At 39.9% G+C, this 22,099-nt stretch overlaps 1 protein-coding gene across 2 annotated transcripts in view; it reads left to right on the top strand.

The window, feature by feature from the left end:
* The window catches only part of LOC117421378 (dynein axonemal assembly factor 9-like), a 34,252-nt gene extending 12,386 nt beyond the window's left edge, over nucleotides 1–21,866 (top strand). For both annotated transcript variants that reach the window (XM_059034655.1, XM_059034657.1), the window contains exons 12-37: nucleotides 768–804; nucleotides 1,129–1,213; nucleotides 1,588–1,664; nucleotides 1,839–1,883; nucleotides 3,705–3,750; nucleotides 4,533–4,644; nucleotides 4,824–4,894; nucleotides 5,023–5,073; nucleotides 5,568–5,658; nucleotides 6,033–6,136; nucleotides 8,168–8,314; nucleotides 8,881–8,972; nucleotides 9,289–9,384; nucleotides 9,492–9,609; nucleotides 10,769–10,857; nucleotides 11,398–11,541; nucleotides 12,640–12,765; nucleotides 15,774–15,811; nucleotides 16,365–16,500; nucleotides 17,159–17,245; nucleotides 17,577–17,683; nucleotides 18,143–18,217; nucleotides 18,670–18,866; nucleotides 19,789–19,854; nucleotides 20,170–20,263; nucleotides 20,893–21,866. In XM_059034655.1, coding sequence (XP_058890638.1) covers nucleotides 768–804; nucleotides 1,129–1,213; nucleotides 1,588–1,664; nucleotides 1,839–1,883; nucleotides 3,705–3,750; nucleotides 4,533–4,644; nucleotides 4,824–4,894; nucleotides 5,023–5,073; nucleotides 5,568–5,658; nucleotides 6,033–6,136; nucleotides 8,168–8,314; nucleotides 8,881–8,972; nucleotides 9,289–9,384; nucleotides 9,492–9,609; nucleotides 10,769–10,857; nucleotides 11,398–11,541; nucleotides 12,640–12,765; nucleotides 15,774–15,811; nucleotides 16,365–16,500; nucleotides 17,159–17,245; nucleotides 17,577–17,683; nucleotides 18,143–18,217; nucleotides 18,670–18,866; nucleotides 19,789–19,854; nucleotides 20,170–20,263; nucleotides 20,893–20,999 — 2,438 coding nt within the window. In that variant the 3' untranslated portion in view covers nucleotides 21,000–21,866. The remainder of the gene's footprint in view (nucleotides 1–767; nucleotides 805–1,128; nucleotides 1,214–1,587; nucleotides 1,665–1,838; nucleotides 1,884–3,704; nucleotides 3,751–4,532; nucleotides 4,645–4,823; nucleotides 4,895–5,022; nucleotides 5,074–5,567; nucleotides 5,659–6,032; nucleotides 6,137–8,167; nucleotides 8,315–8,880; nucleotides 8,973–9,288; nucleotides 9,385–9,491; nucleotides 9,610–10,768; nucleotides 10,858–11,397; nucleotides 11,542–12,639; nucleotides 12,766–15,773; nucleotides 15,812–16,364; nucleotides 16,501–17,158; nucleotides 17,246–17,576; nucleotides 17,684–18,142; nucleotides 18,218–18,669; nucleotides 18,867–19,788; nucleotides 19,855–20,169; nucleotides 20,264–20,892) is intronic.
* The last annotated feature ends 233 nt before the right edge of the window (nucleotides 21,867–22,099 follow it).

Here is a 22,099-nt window from a genome sequence, read left to right as displayed (position 1 = left end):
GAATTTACCTGGAGAAGTATTAAAAATGCTTGTTGGGGGGCTCCCGAGTGGCGCATCCAGTAAAAGCACTCGCTAGAGTGCAGGATGCGCTCTATAGCCTGGACGTCGCCGGTTCGAGTCCAGGCTATTCCACAGCCGACCGTAGACGGGAGCTCCCAGGGGGCGGCGCTCAATTTGGCCGAGCGTCATCTGGGGGGAGGGAGGGTTAGGTCGGCCAGGGTGTCCTCGGGCTCACCGCGCACCAGCGACCCCTGTAGTCTGGCCGGGCGCCTGCGGGCTTGCCTGTAAGCTGCCCAGAGCTGCGTTGTCCTCTGACGCTGTAGCTCTGAGGTGGCTGCACGGTGAGTCTGCAGAGTGTAAAGAAGCGGGCGGCTGACGGCACACGCTTCGGAGGACAGCGTGTGTTCATCTTCGCCCCTCCCGAGTCAGCGCAGGGGTGGTAGCGGTGAGCTGAGCCTAAAAATAATTGGGCATTTCAAATTGGGGAGAAAATAATAAAAACTAATTGGCAACGACTAAATTAAAAAAAATAATAATAATTTTAAAAAATGCTTGTTGAATTCTGTTTACTGTTCACCGTACACAAATCCACAATCGTTCACCTTGCAATGTCATTGTAAGAGTCAGGCGATTATCTTAAAGTTCCACCTGGGTACACGTGAACACCTTGTACCCAGAACTTTGACACTTGGTCACTTTTTGTTAAACAATTGTTTGTGCAGATAAAGTTAGTAGTAGTTTATTTAACTGTTTATTTCTACCAACAGGGAATGGCAATGAACAGTACAAGAAAACAGAACTGATGTAAGCTGATTTGTATTTCTGTTTTTATGTCTCTGAAGCTGTCAACCTGCCTGTCATGTTTTATTTTTTAAATCCATATTAAACTATTTTTGATCATGTCTCTGACAACACATATATATACGCCATCTGTATGTCATACTTTAGAGTTTTATAATGTGTGTAGTGAACCACTTACCCAGCAGTTATGAAACATGGTTCTATGTAAATAATGTCAGTATGTCAGTCTGCCTGTCTGTACGTGCATCACTGTCATGGTGATCTACTTTTCTATAATGTTAATAAATATAGAACAACTGTATTAAAAATGTATTCTCTGACTTGCAGGATTTTGTCTCAGATATATGAAGCCACAGTCCAGGCCGTTCTGGCGGGTATCAAATGCTATTCTTGCACATTCAGTGCAACCAAGGTGAGGACCCCTCTTACCCATACATTGAAACAAACCCAGTCTTTAGGCACCAACAATCACAATCACAGATTTATAGTATTGGATTTCTGCACACATATTGATTGGTGCCTCATGTGTTACAATGTATTGTCTTCCCCTATTGGTCACCTGTCTCATCCCATCACACATATTCCCTTGTTCTGGGGTGTATTGAATTCTTTAAAGAACCGTTGCACAGTTCTGTATTTTCTGGTTGTTGTATGTACAGGGGCCCCCACAAGTCAGGCACCCAGTACTTTTGGCTTTGGGTCATATATGGATGTATTTGTTATTATTAAGTACGTCATTATTATTTTTTATTTAAATACGCCTGTACTTCATTTTGCTTATAACAGGCAAAGGACATGGCCAATCAGACATTCCAGTCATCCCTGGACTGCTGCAATCTTACACAGTACAAGAATGCACTCCGGTACAGTACATTTCTATAGTTCTGATATTTTCACATTGTTCTCCTGTCGGGCATTTTACTGGCAAACTGTTGAGAATATTTCATGATTTCTCTGATTTCCCTGATTTGATAGTGTATTTATCTGACTGATCTGATAGTGTGCTTATATGACTGCCATTTCTGTTTTCTCTTTAGATCCGAAACTACATTCTATATTCAAGCTGTAAATGACGAAGGAAGGTTGGTTTATTTCTTTTCCTTTTTGCTGTTACTGTTCATCTGAAAGCTATTTGCTGTGCAAAGGTTATATTAAAGTAGTTGTTGTTTTGGCAGTTTTTGTGATTTACAGTGCCTTGCGAAAGTATTCGTCCCCCTTGAACTTTGCGACCTTTTGCCACATTTCAGGCTTCAAACATAAAGATATGAAACTGTAATTTTTTGTGAAGAATCAACAACAAGTGGGACACAATCATGAAGTGGAACGAAATTTATTGGATATTTCAAACTTTTTTAACAAATAAAAAACTGAAAAATTGGGCGTGCAAAATTATTCAGCCCCTTTACTTTCAGTGCAGCAAACTCTCTCCAGAAGTTCAGTGAGGATCTCTGAATGATCCAATGTTGACCTAAATGACTAATGATGATAAATAGAATCCACCTGTGTGTAATCAAGTCTCCGTATAAATGCACCTGCACTGTGATAGTCTCAGAGGTCCGTTTAAAGCGCAGAGAGCATCATGAAGAACAAGGAACACACCAGGCAGGTCCGAGATACTGTTGTGGAGAAGTTTAAAGCCGGATTTGGATACAAAAAGATTTCCCAAGCTTTAAACATCCCAAGGAGCACTGTGCAAGCGATAATATTGAAATGGAAGGAGTATCAGACCACTGCAAATCTACCAAGACCTGGCCGTCCCTCTAAACTTTCAGCTCATACAAGGAGAAGACTGATCAGAGATGCAGCCAAGAGGCCCATGATCACTCTGGATGAACTGCAGAGATCTACAGCTGAGGTGGGAGACTCTGTCCATAGGACAACAATCAGTCGTATACTGCACAAATCTGGCCTTTATGGAAGAGTGGCAAGAAGAAAGCCATTTCTTAAAGATATCCATAAAAAGTGTTGTTTACAGTTTGCCACAAGCCACCTGGGAGACACACCAAACATGTGGAAGAAGGTGCTCTGGTCAGATGAAACCAAAATCGAACTTTTTGGCAACAATGCAAAACGTTATGTTTGGCGTAAAAGCAACACAGCTCATCACCCTGAACACACCATCCCCATTGTCAAACATGGTGGTGGCAGCATCATGGTTTGGGCCTGCTTTTCTTCAGCAGGGACAGGGAAGATGGTTAAAATTGATGGGAAGATGGATGGAGCCAAATACAGGACCATTCTGGAAGAAAACCTGATGGAGTCTGCAAAAGACCTGAGACTGGGACGGAGATTTGTCTTCCAACAAGACAATGATCCAAAACATAAAGCAAAATCTACAATGGAATGGTTCACAAATAAACATATCCAGGTGTTAGAATGGCCAAGTCAAAGTCCAGACCTGAATCCAATCGAGAATCTGTGGAAAGAACTGAAAACTGCTGTTCACAAATGCTCTCCATCCAACCTCACTGAGCTCGAGCTGTTTTGCAAGGAGGAATGGGCAAAAATTTCAGTCTCTCGATGTGCAAAACTGATAGAGACATACCCCAAGCGACTTACAGCTGTAATCGCAGCAAAAGGTGGCGCTACAAAGTATTAACTTAAGGGGGCTGAATAATTTTGCACGCCCAATTTTTCAGTTTTTTATTTGTTAAAAAAGTTTGAAATATCCAATAAATTTCGTTCCACTTCATGATTGTGTCCCACATTGTGTTGTTGATTCTTCACCAAAAATTACAGTTTCATATCTTTGTTTGAAGCCTGAAATGTGGCAAAAGGTCGCAAAGTTCAAGGGGGCCGAATACTTTCGCAAGGCACTGTATGTGAACTTGCATCCATTCAGAGAGATTTCCACTTTATGCTTTCTTAAACTTTTTTGTTAAATAAATGTTTATTTTTTTCAGAACTGTTCCTTTGGAAAATGATGGCAGTAGGTCCTTAGTCAAAACTGTAAGTTATGACTTAATTCCCTTAACCCTTTGCGGTCCATTGTCGGACTGGGTCCAACATTGCAATTATTCCTCTCAGGTCCTTTGTCGGACTGGGTCCGACATCATTATAGCAACACAAAAAACGGGTTTCTAGTTGTTTTTTCTCCGGAAAAAGCTGAGAAAACCATTCAATTGCCGAGTGGGAGCGACAGGAGCCGAGACAAGTCTCGAAAAAAAAATAAAAAGGCGTATCTCATGATTAGTCATACATGGCCCTGGTATCAGATAACGGGGGCGGTCTGAAGTAAACAAGCTGGCTGACTGCGAGTCAGCGCACAGAGAACACAGACATTTGCAGAGCTTTTTTGAGATGTTATAGTAATAAAATAATGACTTGGATCGCATTATTGAGGAGTTTGGTGATAAAATGAGTGATCAGGAGATGATTGATCGGTATGTACGACTATTATTTTTATTATTATTTATTTCTTACATAGGTGAAAACTATAGCGAACGAAAGGGTGGGGCGGGGCTGGAGATGCCTAGCGAGTGCTTTGTTGATATGCAGGGCCATTTAAACCCGTTTGACTGTGGAAAAAAAATACTTTTAAACAGCGCGTCTAAAATTAACTGCGTGTGTGAAAATTAATTAGACCTGACGTGCCTGACGCGCAATTAATAAATGGACTGCAAAGGGTTAATGCAGAAATATATTTATAAACAGAGTTTAAGATATAAATAGAGTTAATGCTTTCCCAGTACTGTTAGAAGAACTTCACTGTGTTTTATTCTCTTCTCTAGGCCTGCATGACTGTGTATGACATTCCAGACTTGCTTGGAGGGAGAGGAGTTTTGGGTTCAGTGGTATTCTCAGAATCATTCCTGGAGTCCTGTATTTTTGTGAAAGAACAAGGCAAGTGCTGTTTGTTATTAAACATATGTTGTTGCAATTCTTAACTTGATCAATCAGTCAGGCACTGGACATGCAATATGTTACATGATATACCCTGGTTAGTTGAAAACACACGATCACAATCAAGTGCGTCGGTTTCCCCCCTTAGTGGTTATTACATTTCCTGTTCTGTCCTGCAGATGACAGTGTTTCCACAGATAGCTGTTTTACCATCCTGACGGCATCCATTCCAATATACGTCTCCTGGCTCGTAAGTTATTGCTTCTAATGGCCTTTCATATTAATAACTCAGTATGTGATCTAGTCATTGTGCCATAGATTATTAGCTGTAACTATGTGTCATATTAATTTATACATTATTTGTTTCCTTATTTTTAGGTAGAGGACAGTGATGTTAAGCTATCTGAGAAGGTACAACAGCTGCTAAAGGTAAGCTGCCAAAAGAGAACTGTACTACTGAAACTTAACATCCCCAAAGACCATTCCTTAATCTGTGGCTAAGTGGAGAGTAATGTGGTGGGAAACCAGTAATAACCATTTGAATGGCTGCTGAGTATCTTGCACATGCCTTCAAGAGTTCTAATGTTGAATTTTGATTTCTACAGCTGCTATTATTTATTTATTTATTTATTTATTTATTTATTTATTTCTTAGCAGACGCACTTATCCAGGGCGACTTACAATTGTCACAAGATATCACATTATTTTTACATACAATTACCCATTTATACAGTTGGGTTTTTACTGGAGCAATCTAGGTAAAGTACCTTGCTCAAGGGTACAGCAGCAGTGTCCCCCACGACCCTCCGGTTAAGAGTCCAGAGCCCTAACCACTACTCCACACTGTGGTTTAGGATGGGGCTACATTCATATTCAGTTACGTGGGGTGGGATCATAAATGATGTCTTCTGTTGTATGTTCAGGAGGAGGAAGAGACCTGCCTTGGAAGCCCCCTTTCTGTAGGAGAAACAACTTTCATTTACTCCAGTAACCTGCTGGCCTGGCCAGAGGAAGGTATGTCTTCGACTGGGGACGTCATTGTGTTAACAGCATTATACACCTTAGAACTGAAACGGTCAGCTACGGGTTCATTATGGGGTTTACCTGAAAACACCCACTGAAGTCAGTTTTCTTGAGAACTACGTACAGTAAATCAGTACACTGCAAGCAGTCTGTTAAGATTCCTCAATACACAAAAACCTTATTCCGATAGTGAAGGCACCTTGAAATGTTTTCAGGTACATAACAGTTGTTCTTAGTCCTTTTTGTTATACAGAAGCCACACTCAGAGAGAGATCAAGGCTGCACATTTATTATCACATATAATGTATTTGATTGTTTGTTCTGATGAATTGCCTGTTTAAGCACATGTCTTTTCTGTCTTTCAGGGAAAATCAGTTTCTTTTCAGAAGGAATTCTTTTTATCCATCCTCACTATGGCAGCGTCACGATTTCCAAGAATTTGATCAATGCACTCAAGTTTTACGATGGGGTAGGTTGGATTTTTAATTGTAGATTGCAGTAAAGCAAACAGATATTACTTTCTAGTTGGAAAAATTCTGTTAGAGGTATTCACAAGTACTTGAAAACCAGGGTACCCATCCATTGTAAAGGTACAGTACCCAAACACATCCTGGATATATGTTGTATAAGCCTCTTTCATTTTGGAATCTGTGAGAAAGCTATATCAAGCAATGCAAATTGTTTATACTTTATAAATATCCTTTTTATTATTATTCTGCGCAGTTTAAGGTGATGAATGTATGAGAACTTTGGTCTTGGGCAGAATATGGTAGCTTACATTTTGGTCTTAGACTTTCTTGTGAGTAAGAACTGGTGTTACAGTTTACTTCTCTGTAAAAACATGCAATGACAAGCACTGCAACACAGCAACCTCAATTCACGACAACACCATTACTTTTATAGGCACTGCCGTACAATACAGTTTGGCCAATGAACAGTTTATCTTTGTTTAGCAAGCCTTCCAAATCAAACACATAACCTTAACTTTAGAGCTTTTTAAAAAAAAGCCTCTGAGGCTCTTACAATAGGGAAAGAAAGTGGAGCATTGTTCTGGCTCTCCTAGTAGAATGAAATAAGCTGCTGCTTTGCACAAAGGGTATTGTGTAACTAATAACCCTATCTGTTAAAGAGCATGCACCCAGTTAAGGCGTGTGTGTGCTAATGAGAGTGCTATAGAGAATGCACACAGTACCTAGAGAACCACACTTCTTCACCTCTGCAGCCCTTCTTTCCTTTTAACCCCTAGGGTGTGTGGCCTCTGGTGCTATCTTTGAGCTTTTCTTCAATTGTTCGATGTCCAGATCTTGGCTTAGAGAAGAGAAAGCTTATAAATGGCAACTGGCAGTCATTTCTTGATTTAGTCAGTGACAGTTTTTATCTTTGAATACAAAGGTAATTATTTATAGGATGTCTATTTAATTCAGTTTATTATTATTTATTTTTGTTCCTCTTCCCTTAGCCAGGGCTGAGGATTGTGAGTTTATTTTAAGCAGGGTTCGTACATGTGCTTGAAAACCTAGAAAGTCATTTAAAACTGCTTTAACAAAATCCAGTCCTGGAATACCCTGGAAAATTGGCATTTTATTATAGGGTCTGGAAAAGTCATGATTTAATTGGGTACTTTTTCATTTTATTTACTTGTTGCATTCCACATTTTTTAAGCCCCACAAATATATTTCAAACAACCATTCGGATATTACCTAATTTGGTTTGGCTGGATTGGCTCACTGCCTTGTCAGTCAAGTGTGTTCTCTTGCGAGTTCTGTGCTCACCAGAGCTGGGAGAGATTGTGGTTGCTGCTTAATAACGGTTCAGTTAGCTGTGTGTTTAGTTCTTGAGTGCCGTCGTCAAAACGCTTTAAATTCACTCAGAAATGCCAGGCAAGTGCCTTTACAATGAAGGATGGCTTGAAAACAAGACCTACAGTGACTGGCTGCAGGAAGACGAAAGTGATCGATATAAAGGACAATGCCAGTGTTGTATGAAAAGCTTTGACATCAGCAACATGGGCGAGTCGGCGCTAAAAAGTCACATGCAAGGGCAAAAACATTGTGATTTAAAAGTCAGTAGTGCAATGAACATTAAAAATGACTTTGGCTCATCAGTTAAATCGCTGGGTGTAGCCGCATCAGTAGTAGTAGGCCGTCTAGTACTTCAGGTTTGAGTGCTTCTGGGACAGTCGTCTTCTGTAACTAAAACCGAAGTCTGAAATAATATGGGCATTAAACGTAATTAAAAACCACTACTCACACAAATCATGTGAAGGAGTTAAGCTGTTTCAGCAGACGTTCCCAGACAGTGAAATAACTAAGCCATTTTCTTGTGGAGAATGAAAATGTGCTTACCTTTGTTGTTCTGGTATTGCTCCCTATTTCAAGTCCATGTTATCGGAGCAAGTCACCATTTAATACTTGTGTTGAAAAAATCAATCTACGCAACCTTCTTCAGCTGTCTGATTCTGAAAAAGAATTCCACTAATGATGTCTTACCTTGGTTGCAGGACTCCCCCAGTGTCGTTGCTATGCTCCTTATTGAGTATAAGAGACCTCTGCTCCCTCACTTACCCTTCCAGCTTCACTCCACATCCAACTGTCTCGCCTTTGCACTGCTGCCCAAATCCAAGAGCTACAAGGCTTTCTATTCACAGGTAACAGACTGCTAGCAATCTAACCAGGATACTACATTTTCTTTTGAATTGTGTTTGACAATAAATCATGTTTTCAAACTGTGCATTTCATGCGCAAGAGGAGTTCATTGTTCTCAAGCCACAAATTAAACTGCATCAACATAATAATAAAATACATTTCTGTAGCTAATTAATCTGATTTCCACATGATTTATATAAACCTACTTGTGTCTGCTGTATATGCTGTAGTCTTATGGTGATTACACTTTCATTGCCAGTCTTGCTGTACTGTAACAACACTACAAAACCTGACAGAATTACAGCAACCCAATGTATAAACATGTACTGTATTGAGCACCTGTCTCAAATGTTTCAAAGCACACTACTGTGGCACCAGCTGGGGCAGTAAAGCCAGTAGATATGTATTCAGCTTGGTCTTGCTATTTCTGTTTGTAAAGGTGTTCTGTTCTAAATGTTCTCACTGTGTAGGTATAATTGATAGAACTTTACTGATCTAAGACTCTGTTTCAACTGAATTGTTGTTTGACTGATTTGTCTAGATAACTCCCCCTTTACTGCTTTCCCAGGTGCTGGCTTCATGGAAACAGCAGTTAGATGATTCTGGAGTTGTGCTGAAGATGGTACGGAGTGAGCAACTGTCAGAAGAACAAACAAACATGTGAGTAATCAAAGTGTTCATTGGTAAAAATGTGTGTAAGGCCTCAGGGATCTCTGTTTCTAGTATAGCAGGTGTCAATATTTCAAGTGAAGTGTTCTTTAGTTACCAAAATATGTACAGTTGTCCACAGGACAAATCCCTGTATATATGCTTACCTTTACCTCCGATATAAAGTGAACAAGTGGTTGTAACTTTTGTACTTTCCAAATTCAGAACCTCTTTCCCTGTATTGTTGAATATTAAAAGGTGCTTTATGATGATCTAGAAATAATTAATTATTTTACACTACTGGCTTTGACTGTCTACTGTCTTGCAGGCACGCCAAGCTGCAAAAGCTTTACGAGAGCCATTCAATCCCAGTGGGTGAGAGGTGGTGCCAAGCTGCCTCTGCAGAGCTCCCACAGCTGGAAACGTGGGTTCATTTAATGGTTTATATCTCTAAATGATGGCTATGTTTTGTTTTAGTATAAGCTTGTTGCTGTGCAAGCTCATCTCAAAACCGTTTTTAAAAAATTCCAGATTCATGAAGCATTTTGAAGTCAGCAGTGTTGGCAAGGAGCCAGTGAAAAGAACTCACTTTCCTGCACTTTTTCATCATCCCAGTTTACCGGCAAACATCCATGAGGAAAGTGAAAAGGTAGCTACACCCCTGTTTAAAACATTGAGGAGTGTTCCTGAACAGAATCATTAGAATGCTGTTTTTTCTCATGGATTGTATTTTTTAAGAATGCAGATCTTGTATGGTCCTGTAATCTGTGATGTCACTTTTTGACTGTGTCACACTCATCTAGGGATTAACCCTTTGCGGTCCTATGTCGGACCTGGTCCGACACTGCAATTTTTCCTTCCCGGTCCAATGTCAGACCCTGTCCAACATCATCAAAAAGACGCAAAAAACAGGTCTCTAGTCGTTTTTAATCCAGAAAAAGCAGAGAAACCCATTCAATGGCTGAGTGAGACCAATAGGAGCCGAGAGAATCCGAAAAAAAACAAAAACAAAGGCTGTATCTCATGAATACTGATAGCCCCGACACCACATAGATAACACGGACATAAACAAACAAGATAGCTGCTTCCGCATCCAGCACTCAAAGAACATCACAGGCATTTGCAGAGCTTTTTTTAGATGTTATAGTAATAAAATAACGACTTGGATCGCATTATTGAGGAGTTGATCGAGTGATCAAGAGATGATTTATCGGTATGTACTATTATTATGAGGTATTTGAAAAATATAGCGTGCAAGGTGTGGGGCGGGGCTGGAGTGTGAAAATAAATTGGACCTGACGCGCCTGAGACGCGCTGAATAAATGGACCGTTAATGGTTAAAATGTTAAAAACCCCTGTCACAAGGCTGGCTCCTTCTCCACACTCGTTCTCCACTCACCGAACACCCAACCCCGAGTGAGTGCTACGTGTCTCTATATATACTGTTGTGCTGGGATTCAATTACTAATTAATTATTCACTTGAATCCCAGCACGTGAATTCATTATGTGCAACCCCGTGCTCAAATATAATTATACAATTTTATATCACACGTGAAACACAGACCCGTTTATATCCCGTGTACCAATGACTATACACCAACATTTCCACACAACACGCAACATACAACACAGAAACGCACACAAGGGCAGGGCACATTGCCACAGCCCCAAACATTTAAAAGCCACAGAGGCTATCCAAGATTAAGTTGATAAATGCATGTTTCAGTTAGAGGCATAACGGAACATGAGTCACACAGGGCCTGTCACATGATCACCTACATTCAAACTTTTTTGTCTTTTTTCCTAGGTGGTAATCACCATCATTACAGGGCTCCCTGGAAGCCATAAAGACAGCCTTTGCAACTTTCTAGTAAATCTGAACAAAGAACATGGAAGGTAAGTTTGTTCAGCAATCAGTTACTATTGATTGAAGCAAAATATTTTCAACCAGACGGAAACAAGTTATAGTATAGAGCAGGATCTCCAACCCTGGTCCTGGAGAGCACCAATCCTGCAGGTTTTCTAGGTGTCTTTCCATCAATGGCTAAAGATCTGGAACATCTGTTAATCTTGACTAATTAACCAATAATTGGTGCAATTGAAATAAATGAGAGCTCAGTTGAAATGAAAACCAGAAGACCCTGTAGCTCTCCAGGACCAGGGTTGGAGACCCTCGGTGTAGAGAGACCCAATTCCTAGTGCCTTTTTGTATTTTTTATTTTATTTATTTTACCTTTTGTGATATCTATATAATTTAAAATGTTTATGTGCTAGTGTAACTTCATTGTTTCCGTAAGGAATATAACAATAAAAAATACAAGCTGAGAGTTAGCTTTGAGCTATACTACTGAATAAATAAGGCATATGATGTATTTATTTAATGTATAATTTGAACGTTACTGTCCTTGTGTGCTCACCTTCCTGTGCTGTTTTCAGGTGGGCAATCTATAGGCAAGCACCTGATGACTGCGATTATTTCAGTGCCGTGAACTTCCAGCGTTACCTGTCAAGTGTTCTTGAGACCCAGCGACAATCAGCCTACACATGCAAGAGACTAAGACTGCTAGTGATCACTCCTGGGTATGTGCTGAAATATCAGCTCATTCTTACACGAATACCTTTCAAAGACTGAATAAAGACTCTCCTCTGGGTTGTCTGTTCCAAATGTAATGTTGTCTTGCATCTCAAGTCAAACTGTGGGAACATCCCTTTTGTGTGTCCTTGTTGCCAGTACATGCCAGCTTGATTAGGGAATGTAAAAAGCATTCTGTGTGTTCTGGGTGCCATTTATGTCATCAATTTGGCAAGCCCTACCCACATTCATTTATTGGCATGCTGGGTGGCTCTCCTTGCCAGCTAATTTACTTGGGATATGTGTTTGTACCAAATTGTTCAGGAACAAAATACATTCTGCAACTAGTTTGTTTTCTTCTTCCTCTTCCTCTTCTTTCTCTTTTCTCTTCAGATTTAATTTAGGTGAGCTTCTACAATACATATACAATGGAGATTCCCATGTCCAGATGTGTTTGAACTGTGTGTCAGTGCTCCATCATGTGAAATATATGTTCTCTTAAGGTTGTAATAACAAAAAAGCACCTTTGCATCACAAGGGTGGAATGCTGTTCCAATCTCATCAACGCCTACTGAAGTTGACAGAGGTGGCACTCTGTGTGTATGATGTGACATGTCTGTTTATTCCGTACTGCTTGGCAGTCTGTTTTTCCATGCATAGTCTTCCACAAATTGATTAACTTGCACAGCATTGAAGCACATAACCCATGCAGGTTTGTGCTGGTGCAATAGCTTCCTTCTTACTCAGGGACTATTCTCCCAACAATAGGGTGGAGTGTACAGATATTACGTTTTTTTTTTCTTTTAAACTTTCTGTGGAATCCTGTACTGAGCAGTAGTGGTATTGTGTGGAATCTTTTTGCTCTCAGCAAACGCAATGTAAAACCCACTTAGAGGAGAGAACAAAACATGACGCACAATACAAGCTTATCTTGGGTGTACAATATGTATTTGTTCTTGTAAAGAGGGTCCCCCAGGTTTCAAGCCAAGGCCCATGCTGGTAAGGTTGGAGGGGTGTTTTCTGAGAATCCACAGTCCTGTCCTGAGCCCTGGCTCCCTGCCTGTACCGCGCTGTCACCTCTCACGTTCTCACTCTCTCTGCTGCAGATACACAGACGCTATCGACGCTGTGCAGGCCGTGCAGGCTCACCCTGACCCCGACGTTCAGTCTACCTTCTCCGTGGGCGCAGTCACAGCCTGCGTGGATCCGCTCAGCAGCTACATGGAGCATAGGTATTTAGAGCTCGACCCTGTGATAGCACAACACACGTTCCTTCAATTCCCATATACTGAATGTATTACACTTCGCAATGCTTTTACTGTGGTAAACTTTTATAAGGGGTATCCTGCATCAACTTGCTCCTTTATGCATGTGCACCTCTTTTCAGCCTTTCATAGCCCATAATAAAATGTCATCCACAACTTGAAAACAGTCAGTCGGAATTCTAAGGTAAGACTATAAGAAACAAAGTCAAGTAAGAAACTAAGTAGACAAATGCTTCTGAAGAAATGCCCTGCAGAAGGCACTACCTGAAACTTTTGTGTCCTTCACTTCTTCAGGTTCTGATGGTTTTATCTAATTATGTGATCTGCCTCTTAAGCTACTTCATCTGTAAGCTAACTAAATTACACCTCACACATGTAAGCATCCCTTGTATAGCTATGGCCAAACGTTTTGCATCACCCTTGCATTCAGTAGACTTTTGCAATATAATTTTGTAGTTTCTTTGAGTAGATGATGTTAAATAAAATATCTAAATTATGCTCATGTAGTTTTTGTTTTTTTCTCAATCCTAAAATTCTAGGTGATGCAAAACTTTTGACCATAGCTGTATGTGTCATGTATTTATTCTCTTCTTTGGGTGCTTCAGTGTCGTCCCATCCCCCCCCCCCCCCCCCCCCCCACTAGTTTTTTAATAGGATTGAAAAAAACATGAGGGAGAAATTGTTTTGTAGCGTTTCTATTCTTTGTCCCCTGCTTGATGATTTTGTGTTTGCCACACTGGGCACCTCTAAACTGATAAGCAGCCTTCGCTAATAGAAGGGGATTTGCATCTATGTATTAACTAGGTGCTAATCCATTCAGGGCCTTGTAAGTTAACAGCAATATCTTAACCCTTAGCGGTCCATTTATTCAGTGCTTGTCAGGCACATCAGGTCCAATTTATTTTCACACGCGCAGTTTATTTTAGACGTGCTGTTTAAAAGTATTTTTTTTCACAGTAAAACAGGTTTAAAAGGCACTGCATATCAACAGGACACTCAGTACTGCATCTCCACCCCCGCCCCACCCTTGTTCGTTGTATTTCACATACCTCTTCATAGTAGTGCATACCGATAAATCATCTCCTGATCACTCGTTTTATCACCAAACTGCTGAATAATACGATCCAAGTCATTATTTTATTACTATAGTATCTCAAAAAAGCTTGGCAAATCTCTGTGATTTTCTTTGAGCGCTGGATGCGGAAGCAGCTATCTTGTTTGTTTATGTCCATGTTATCTATGTGGTGCCGGGGTTATCTGTATTCATGAGATACGCCCCTTTATTTTCAGCTCCTATCGGTCTCACTCGGCAATTGAATGGTTTTCTCTGCTTTTTCTGGAGAAAAAACGACTAGAGACCTGTTATTTACGTCTTTTTGATGATGTCGGATAGGGTCCAACATTGGACCGGAAAGGGAAAATTGCAATGTTGGACCAGGTCCAACATAGGACCGCAAAGGGTTAAAGTCAATTTTATACTGCACAGGGAGCCAGTGTAAAGAGACCAAAACATGGGTAATATGTTCACTTTTTTCTGGTTTTAGTCAGAATTCTAGCGGCGGTATTCTGAACAAGCTGCAAGCAGGATACCACACGTATTGGGACACCAGAAAAAAGTGCATTACAATAACCAAGTCTAGATGAAAAAAAAGGCATGGGTTAGTCTGTAGGCATCAGATACATAAATAATTGGTCTAAGTTTGGCTATATTTCTCAAATGGTAAAAAGATTCTTAATGGGCAGCAGTGTGGAGTAGTGGTTAGGGCTCTGGACTCCTGACCGGAGGGTCGTGGGTTCAATCCCAGGTGGGGGACACTGCTGCTGTACCCTTGAGCAAGGTACTTTACCTAGATTGCTCCAGTAAAAACCCAACTGTATAAATGGGTAATTGTATGTACAAAATAACGTAATTGTATTTAAAAAATAATGTGATATCTTGTAACAATTCTAAGTTGCCCTGGATAAGGACATCTGCTAAGAAATAAATAATAAAATAATATGAGTCTCAATGATAGATCAGGATCATCTTTCAGTTTGCCATATTATGTGTGGGTTCACCTTGTTTGAAAACAAATCTGGTCCATGGTTAACTATGAAGGGAATGATATGATTTCCAACTGTTACACGATGCATTGTTACTGCATCTCGTGAAGCGCTTTTTGATGGTGGTGATGCACTATGATTGATTGAATTAGATCTATCCAGTTAGCTCTGTCCAACCTCACCTGGAAAGCACAACACCTGCGTCAGAGTTGAGAGCTTTATAGATTATTCTGGGAGTTACTGGGTGGGGTGAATCATTGAAGCACACCTTCTGCAATTATAATACACGGTCCTATTTTGATCAATCTTTCTTTCTTTCTTTCTTTCTTTTTCTCAGAGATAACAGGCAAACATATATGTGTTTATAAGTTATTTATAAAGTTAAAAGGCTTGTGCTGAGTAAGCTTCAAGACAAGGGTTGCCATGCTGTGCCATGCAGTGTAAGAACAGATTGACTTTTCCCCTTCACCAGTTTTAAGGGTTACGCTTGCCTGTGCTTGTATTATTAATACATCCTGGCATGTCCCGACTGTTTCAAAATTAGATCTCATATTAGAGGATTAGTTGGTGTGTTGAGTTTGTTATCTGTAACCTGAAGAAAGCAGTTGAGTGAGGCTGCCCTTTCGAAAAACCCTGATCAGCGCTCACTGAAAGCCAGAGTTGATGATACTGTGTTAACTGACTTTGTCAGAGCAGGCTGCTCGTTCCCAAGCCATGATGAAAAAGCTATTTATACAGGGTTGCCATTATATATTATATCTTCACTTCCAAGTTTTGTTACTGTTTATTATATGTAAATAAAAAAAAAAAACATGCATCAGTGTACTGTAAATCTAATGTCCAAACTTATAGACAAATGCAATGAAGTCAAATGTACTGTTTTATTACATTATATTACATTTTATATATATAATTTCATTTTTACCTTTTAGATTTCTATTTCCAAAGTTCCTGGAACAGTGCTCTCAAGGTATGTGTACATGAGTGAGTCCCGTACTGCATGCAGGCAGTGTGGTCTAGAGGTCAGTGTAAATCACTGGATCTGAACGTAATGTTATTCACATCCTTGGGTGCCCAAAACTCGTACAGTTAAAAATGTTAGCATTGTTTTGTATTCCTGTTCTATTACTGTTTTATGGTGTTTGCATTCATTCTGAGTGATTCTTATTGCAGCTCAAATATTATTGTCTGTTATGGTGCTTTGACTATGAGTTCAGGAGCTGCATTTCAGTTGACAGTGTTTGAGTAATTTCAATAAGAACCACTCTGTAAGATTCCATTGTCATCAACGTTTTGTATTATTATTATTATTGTGATTTATTATTATTAATCCTGAAATCAGTACATTTGAAGCTAGTTACTCTTTAATGATTAGATCAGGTGCTATAAAACACACTGTACAAATGCATATTGTACTGTATGTGTACCTTTTTACTAAACCCTATGATTGTAATCTGTGTCTATCCTGAGGTAGTCTGTACCAGGCAATCCCTGAGCTTGCTTTTCTTGTTTCCACGCTGCAGGTGTGGTCAGCAGTGTGGTGTTCACTGGCCTGACCGGCGAGCACAGACATCCCCTGCTCCTCCAGCTCCAGCAACTCATCCGAGCTGCCAACCCCACAGCAGCCTTCATTCTTGCTGAGAAGGGAGCCGTCACCCGGTGAGCGACAAAAGATAGGGGATAACGAGAGCAGGTTCCATATCTCCTGACATTCAGGTTGTCGTCTTGCTGCCTGCCTGCCTGTCTTGCCTTAGTCCAAAGCCAAAATTCTGTGCTCCCCACAGAAACAAACATGTTATCTGTAAACTAAAAATACATGACTTAATTAAATATATCATAATAAGTAAATCGTGTGATATAAACAGAAAACATGATGGTTCTTTTGTGAGTAAAGACATTAGCAACTCTGGACTTTGTCCCTCAGTGTTTTGTCTTCCCTCATGTATTGATTGTTGTTGTGTTACCCATATAGAAGTATTGTGTATCCTCACAGGTCAAAGAGGCGGGGGGGGAATATGGAAGATCATGTCAGTCGTCTGTCTCTGCCTGTCAGTCTGTCTGTATAGATCACCACAGTGTTACTTGTGGTTAACTATTTTTCATGATACGTATAGCTCTGTTTTTATATTAACAACCATGGCAGGGGATGTATCTTACTAAATACTTGTGTTTTTATGATGGGGAGGGGTTGGGGGGGGGGGGGGGGCACTTAAATATTCCACCATTACCTGGACCAAGGAGCAAATCCTAAATAAGTGTAATGAAGCAGAGAAATATTCAAAAAAGACTGTCCATTGTAAAACTGTCTTGCATCCAGGAATGAAGACGTAGAGATGATTTTATCTGGGAGCAGTTTTACAGAACCCAGGCTGCTAAGATCACGATATTTAATGTATCCTGGCTGGTGAGTAAGGCCATATTTATTAGTCTGTTACTGCTTTCCACCTGTCATCTTTGTTCTTACGTTTTGTAAACCTGGCACAGTTAGATTTCCTGGATTGAAATGTTTAAGCAGACTTTTCTTAGTCTGATATGTCTGTGCTGTTCCCTTTAAATATTGTAATTGTTTACTCTGCTTTTTCAAACATGAATTCTCCAAAAGAAAAATCTTTTTTGAGCTTTTCCCATGTTCTTTTATATCTTTTTTTATTTAAGAAAAATACATTGAATAAACTAATTTAACTACAAGGTTACCAGAACGAAGTAACTTTATTTTAATTTGGATGTTCTTCCAGGAGTGAATGCAAATTCAGTTCTGGACCTGTCTGTCCATCCATGACCCAGATCACTGTCCGCTTCAGTCGATCACTGGAGAAGCCACGCTTCATGACTTGCTGTAAAGGTAAACAGTGTCTCAAGATCCCCCAGGGTAGAGTTGTCACCAGTGTTAAAATTCACACAAGGTATCTGTGAAAGATACCATGTAACCTTTTAAGTCTACAGAGTAGACAGGATGTTTCACTTCTTCTGTTAAGGCTGACACCCTAATCACAGCGACCTCATACATTAGTTGAATTCTGGCCAATAGAGCGTCCTCTATTGATCCACCAACTGTACTTCATGTAGCACTTATGGCGGTCCCCCTCCATAAAATTACTAACCTGACCTTGCTTAGCTTCTCTGGTCTGATAATGAATCATTTAACTTGTTATTGCCATAATACTTTGTTTCAATATAATACTTTACTCCTAATGTATGTTTTGTTGAACTATTCCTTGCACTATTGAGAAGAGTACATGTATGTTGCAATCATGTCTACATGCATACACACATACATGTAATTAAGTTTTCACTTTCACAGCATTAAAATCGTCACTGAAACCAAATCCCTTCACTGGAAATGTGTACAACATCCGGGGTAGAATCAGATTTTCAGGTAAAAATAATGCTTTTGTTTTATTCTTGGACTAGGGTGTCAGAGGAGGATGTGAAGGTTTTTTTTTATTCAAAGCACAAGTGAGAATGCTTATATATATATACCTTTTATTCCTGTTGAATTTTCTCATTTAAATGTGTTAAATGTTTAAATAAGTCACCAATTTAGTTTTTTTAAAGCAAGTTTTGGTCCCAAATCATCCAGTTGCCCTTTCTGTTCTATTTCTATTAATGTAATTTAATATATTCACTTATTGTATTTGTTACCCAGATATACAGTATTTAGAACAGTATTTATTTATTTAGTAAGTATTATATATCTTACTACCTATATGTGATCTATATTGTACTACTGACTTACTAGTACTTTTTTTTTTTTGCTGCCTGGACAGGGTAGCTCAATATATAAACATAATACCTCAGCAATTAAATCCCATATTATTAATTTGCCAGACTCTGAGAAGGTGGTTGAAGTGAGCCACCACACCCTGACCAACAGCCTGAGCCTGCTTCCTGTGCAGGAGGGGCCCTCTCGCCCTTCTCAGAAGGGGGCCAGCAGGAGGGAACCCTGTGACTGCTTCATTGTGTTTGATGGCACCTGTCTGAGTGAGGAGGCCTTGAGGGACTGGCTCAGACAGTGTGCCAATCAGGTAACACCAGCCCGTCTTTCCTTTCAAAGCTCACCCCTGTGGAACTGCAATGCAGCAGTGGATCCATTTACTATCATATTTAAAAATGGCTTGAAAGTGTAAAGTAATAGTGTGTTGAGAGATATGGTGCTTGATTCTCAAAGCCAATTCGTTTTGAAAGGAAAAACACACCCCAACCAGAAATAAACAACTCAGGCATTGAGTTAGGGTTTGTAAGTACAGTAGTACCAAAGAGCAACTAGCATCAAGTATAATCTTCATTAATATGCTCTGCTTGTTGTTTAGATTCACATTGTATCATTTTCTGATTCATTTATCACATCCTGGTGACTTTTCTGTCCTTGAAAAGAGCTCTCAGAGTCATGTCCAAGAGTATAGCCGTTGAGCTTCCCCCACATAGTACATGTAAGAAATAAACTGATTTGCACAAAGAAATGCCACTATTTATGTTGCAGTAGGACAAGTTATTGGTTAATGATTAATGTACTTGATGTACCATGATTTGGATAATTCTATTGAGGACAGTGTGCTTTAAACATCTACGTTTTAAAAAGTTACCAAGATGTTAGGACCAAAGCAGAAAACGAGGCAGAGGGAATGTAAACAGGAAGAAGAACAGAGATAACCTTGACGTTCCATATACGTAACAAGTTCCTCTTCACGTTCTTTCTTACTAGTTTTATAATCAGTATTTGTTGTTTTTCATTCAGAATAAAATTTGATAATTAAATCCTCTTACCATGGCAGATATTCTTGACAATAGATATGCATACTGTCCTGAGACACATTAACCCAGCCCCTTGCTAATAAATTACATTAACATTAAATGTAGTCACAATTGAAGTATAGTTAACAGAATCCTGATAACAAAAACCCTCTTTCCTACAAAAGATAATTTGCCAATATCAGTATTTCCTCACAGAAACCTCCAAAGAAAGCCCTGAAGAGACACGCAATCTTGACAATGCAGGAGATAAAGAGCATTCATGTGAGTATCGCTGCAGGATGATCACATACACACAACAGACGAAAATTCAGCGTTCATGCATATTAACTAGGCGTGAAGCAGAGGGCCTATACTTTACTGACTGGGTTCATTTATTTCAATTTGTCCTTTACATTCTTTACATGGCCTTACTGTAGGGTCAAATAACCATCTGACTGGTAGTCTGAATTTAAAGTAAGGCTGTCTATTAGCAAGTTCCAATGTGAAATCCTGCCACACTGACTCATTCAATAAATAAACTCTGTGTCAGTTTTCTAATAAGAACCTGTCCTTATCCTACATCTGTATTCCATTCAGGTGAAGAGACACTTGGAACCCCTCCCGGCCGGGTACTTTTACAACGGGACCCAGTTTATTAACTACTTTGGAGTGAAAATGGACTTCCATCCATGTATCCTTTCAAATGTTTTACATTTAAGTAACCTTCTTTGAGGAACGGTACACTGGTCACCATTCACAAACTGTGAATAGATCAAAAGTGGAATTCATGGATGGTTTTATATATAAGGATTTGTTACCTGTTTAGGATGATTAGTCAGCGTGTGTTGCATGCATATGCTTAACTTTATGACTTTAATGTCTTTAAAACTATTAATGTTGCCAGACTGGTAACCAACACTGTAGAGTAACCTGTGGCTCCTTAATTAAACCTTCTTTTAACATAAAAAAATGGTGCACATTTCATTTTGATGTTATTATTTTGATAAACCTTGAGCTATGCCTTTTGATCATTTTTCTTTTAAAAAATAAAATGTGTTACTAACATAGATATCTTGGACCCCCCCCCCCCAAAAAAAAAAAAAAGAAACAGTAGTTTTTATGTAAAAAAAAACCCCAAAAAACGCATGTCCTACTTTTACAGTTGCCTGTAGCGGTGCTGTATAAACTTTGTGAAGAAAAGACCTGTGCAAGGAACAGTTGCTGCATAGGACAGTAGATTGTTACTGTAGTTCCTGTTCATGTTGGTGTTTGAGGTCTGTTGAGTACACAGCTGTTTTCCTTACATCGTTGCCCTCTCAGTGATGGAGCAGTTTATCGATGAGTATGTAGAGGAGGCCAACCGGGAGATTGAGCAGTACAACCTACAGCTGGAGCAGCAGAGGCATGTGGACTTGTTTGAGCCTTAAAGGTCATCCACAAGCTCCACAACCCACAGATCATTTCCACCCACAGAACAATAGCGGCACCTTACAGAGGGGCTGCATCAACCCCCTCTGTTAGCATGCATTAAACCATACTTGGATATCCCATGTACTAGGGAATGGGACCAGGGTTTAACAGCAGCCTATGAGAAGTTCAGACCTGTCCATGTAAGGCTTATAAAAGTTTCCCCTCCTGTGCCGGTTCTGAAATCTCAAATGGGTTTTCCAAAGAAACTGCTTCAAAGAGTCACTTGATACTACACACACCTGTCTGTTTACCCAGTTTCAAAGTGTGAGCCAGGCACAGCTGTTTCACGGACTGCAGCAATGAGGGGCAAGCCTCATGCATTAGTGTGATATTTATCTTCAAGATGGATTAGTCTGCAGAAAATAAAGCAGATAGAATAACAAAAGAATGAGGCTAAAGCTAGAAGTGAAGGTCAGGAAATTAGGCTGCCCCATTAGGGGATGCCAGTCACTTCACCACTTAATTATTGTGATTTGTTTATTTAGCAGACGCCTTTATCCAAGGCGACTTACAGATACTTAAATACCATTCCAGCTGTAAAACTTGATGGTAGCAGCACCCCTGTGCTAAAATGTTCAGGTCTGGATATCTCATCCGGTTATAATGGTTGGTCTGCCCAATTACGCAATCACTTTAAACGTTTAGAAAAGTTGTTTTGAATAATAAATGCTCAGATACATTTTTTAGTTACCCAGGGGGATGTGGTTGGGCATGATGACCACCTTCAGTTGTTGACTGGCACCTAAACAGTCAGTCAACATATTACGGAGGATGTATTTGATTCTGAGAAGATTAATGCACCATCCCAGTTCATTGTAGGTGGGTGGGGGGTTGGGAAAGGGAGGGTGGGTGGTGGGCAGGTAAGGGTTGGGATTGATTCCTTAGGTGTCTTTAAGAATGCCTGAGAGAAGTTCTGTAGGAATAACCGCAGCAGTAGCAACATACTAAAGCTGATATGTTACTTATGCTATGCATGACTCGTATTTGTCTATTGAAATGAGTGCCTGTATGGCTAACTAGTCACTAAAAGGGGGTTATCAGTGTTTAAAAAGCAGTA

The sequence above is a fragment of the Acipenser ruthenus genome, chromosome 1, assembly GCF_902713425.1.
Source record: "Acipenser ruthenus chromosome 1, fAciRut3.2 maternal haplotype, whole genome shotgun sequence".
NCBI lineage: Eukaryota > Metazoa > Chordata > Actinopteri > Acipenseriformes > Acipenseridae > Acipenser > Acipenser ruthenus.
The sequence above is the reverse complement of the archived record's forward strand: the minus strand, read 5'-3'. Positions and strand labels throughout refer to the sequence as shown.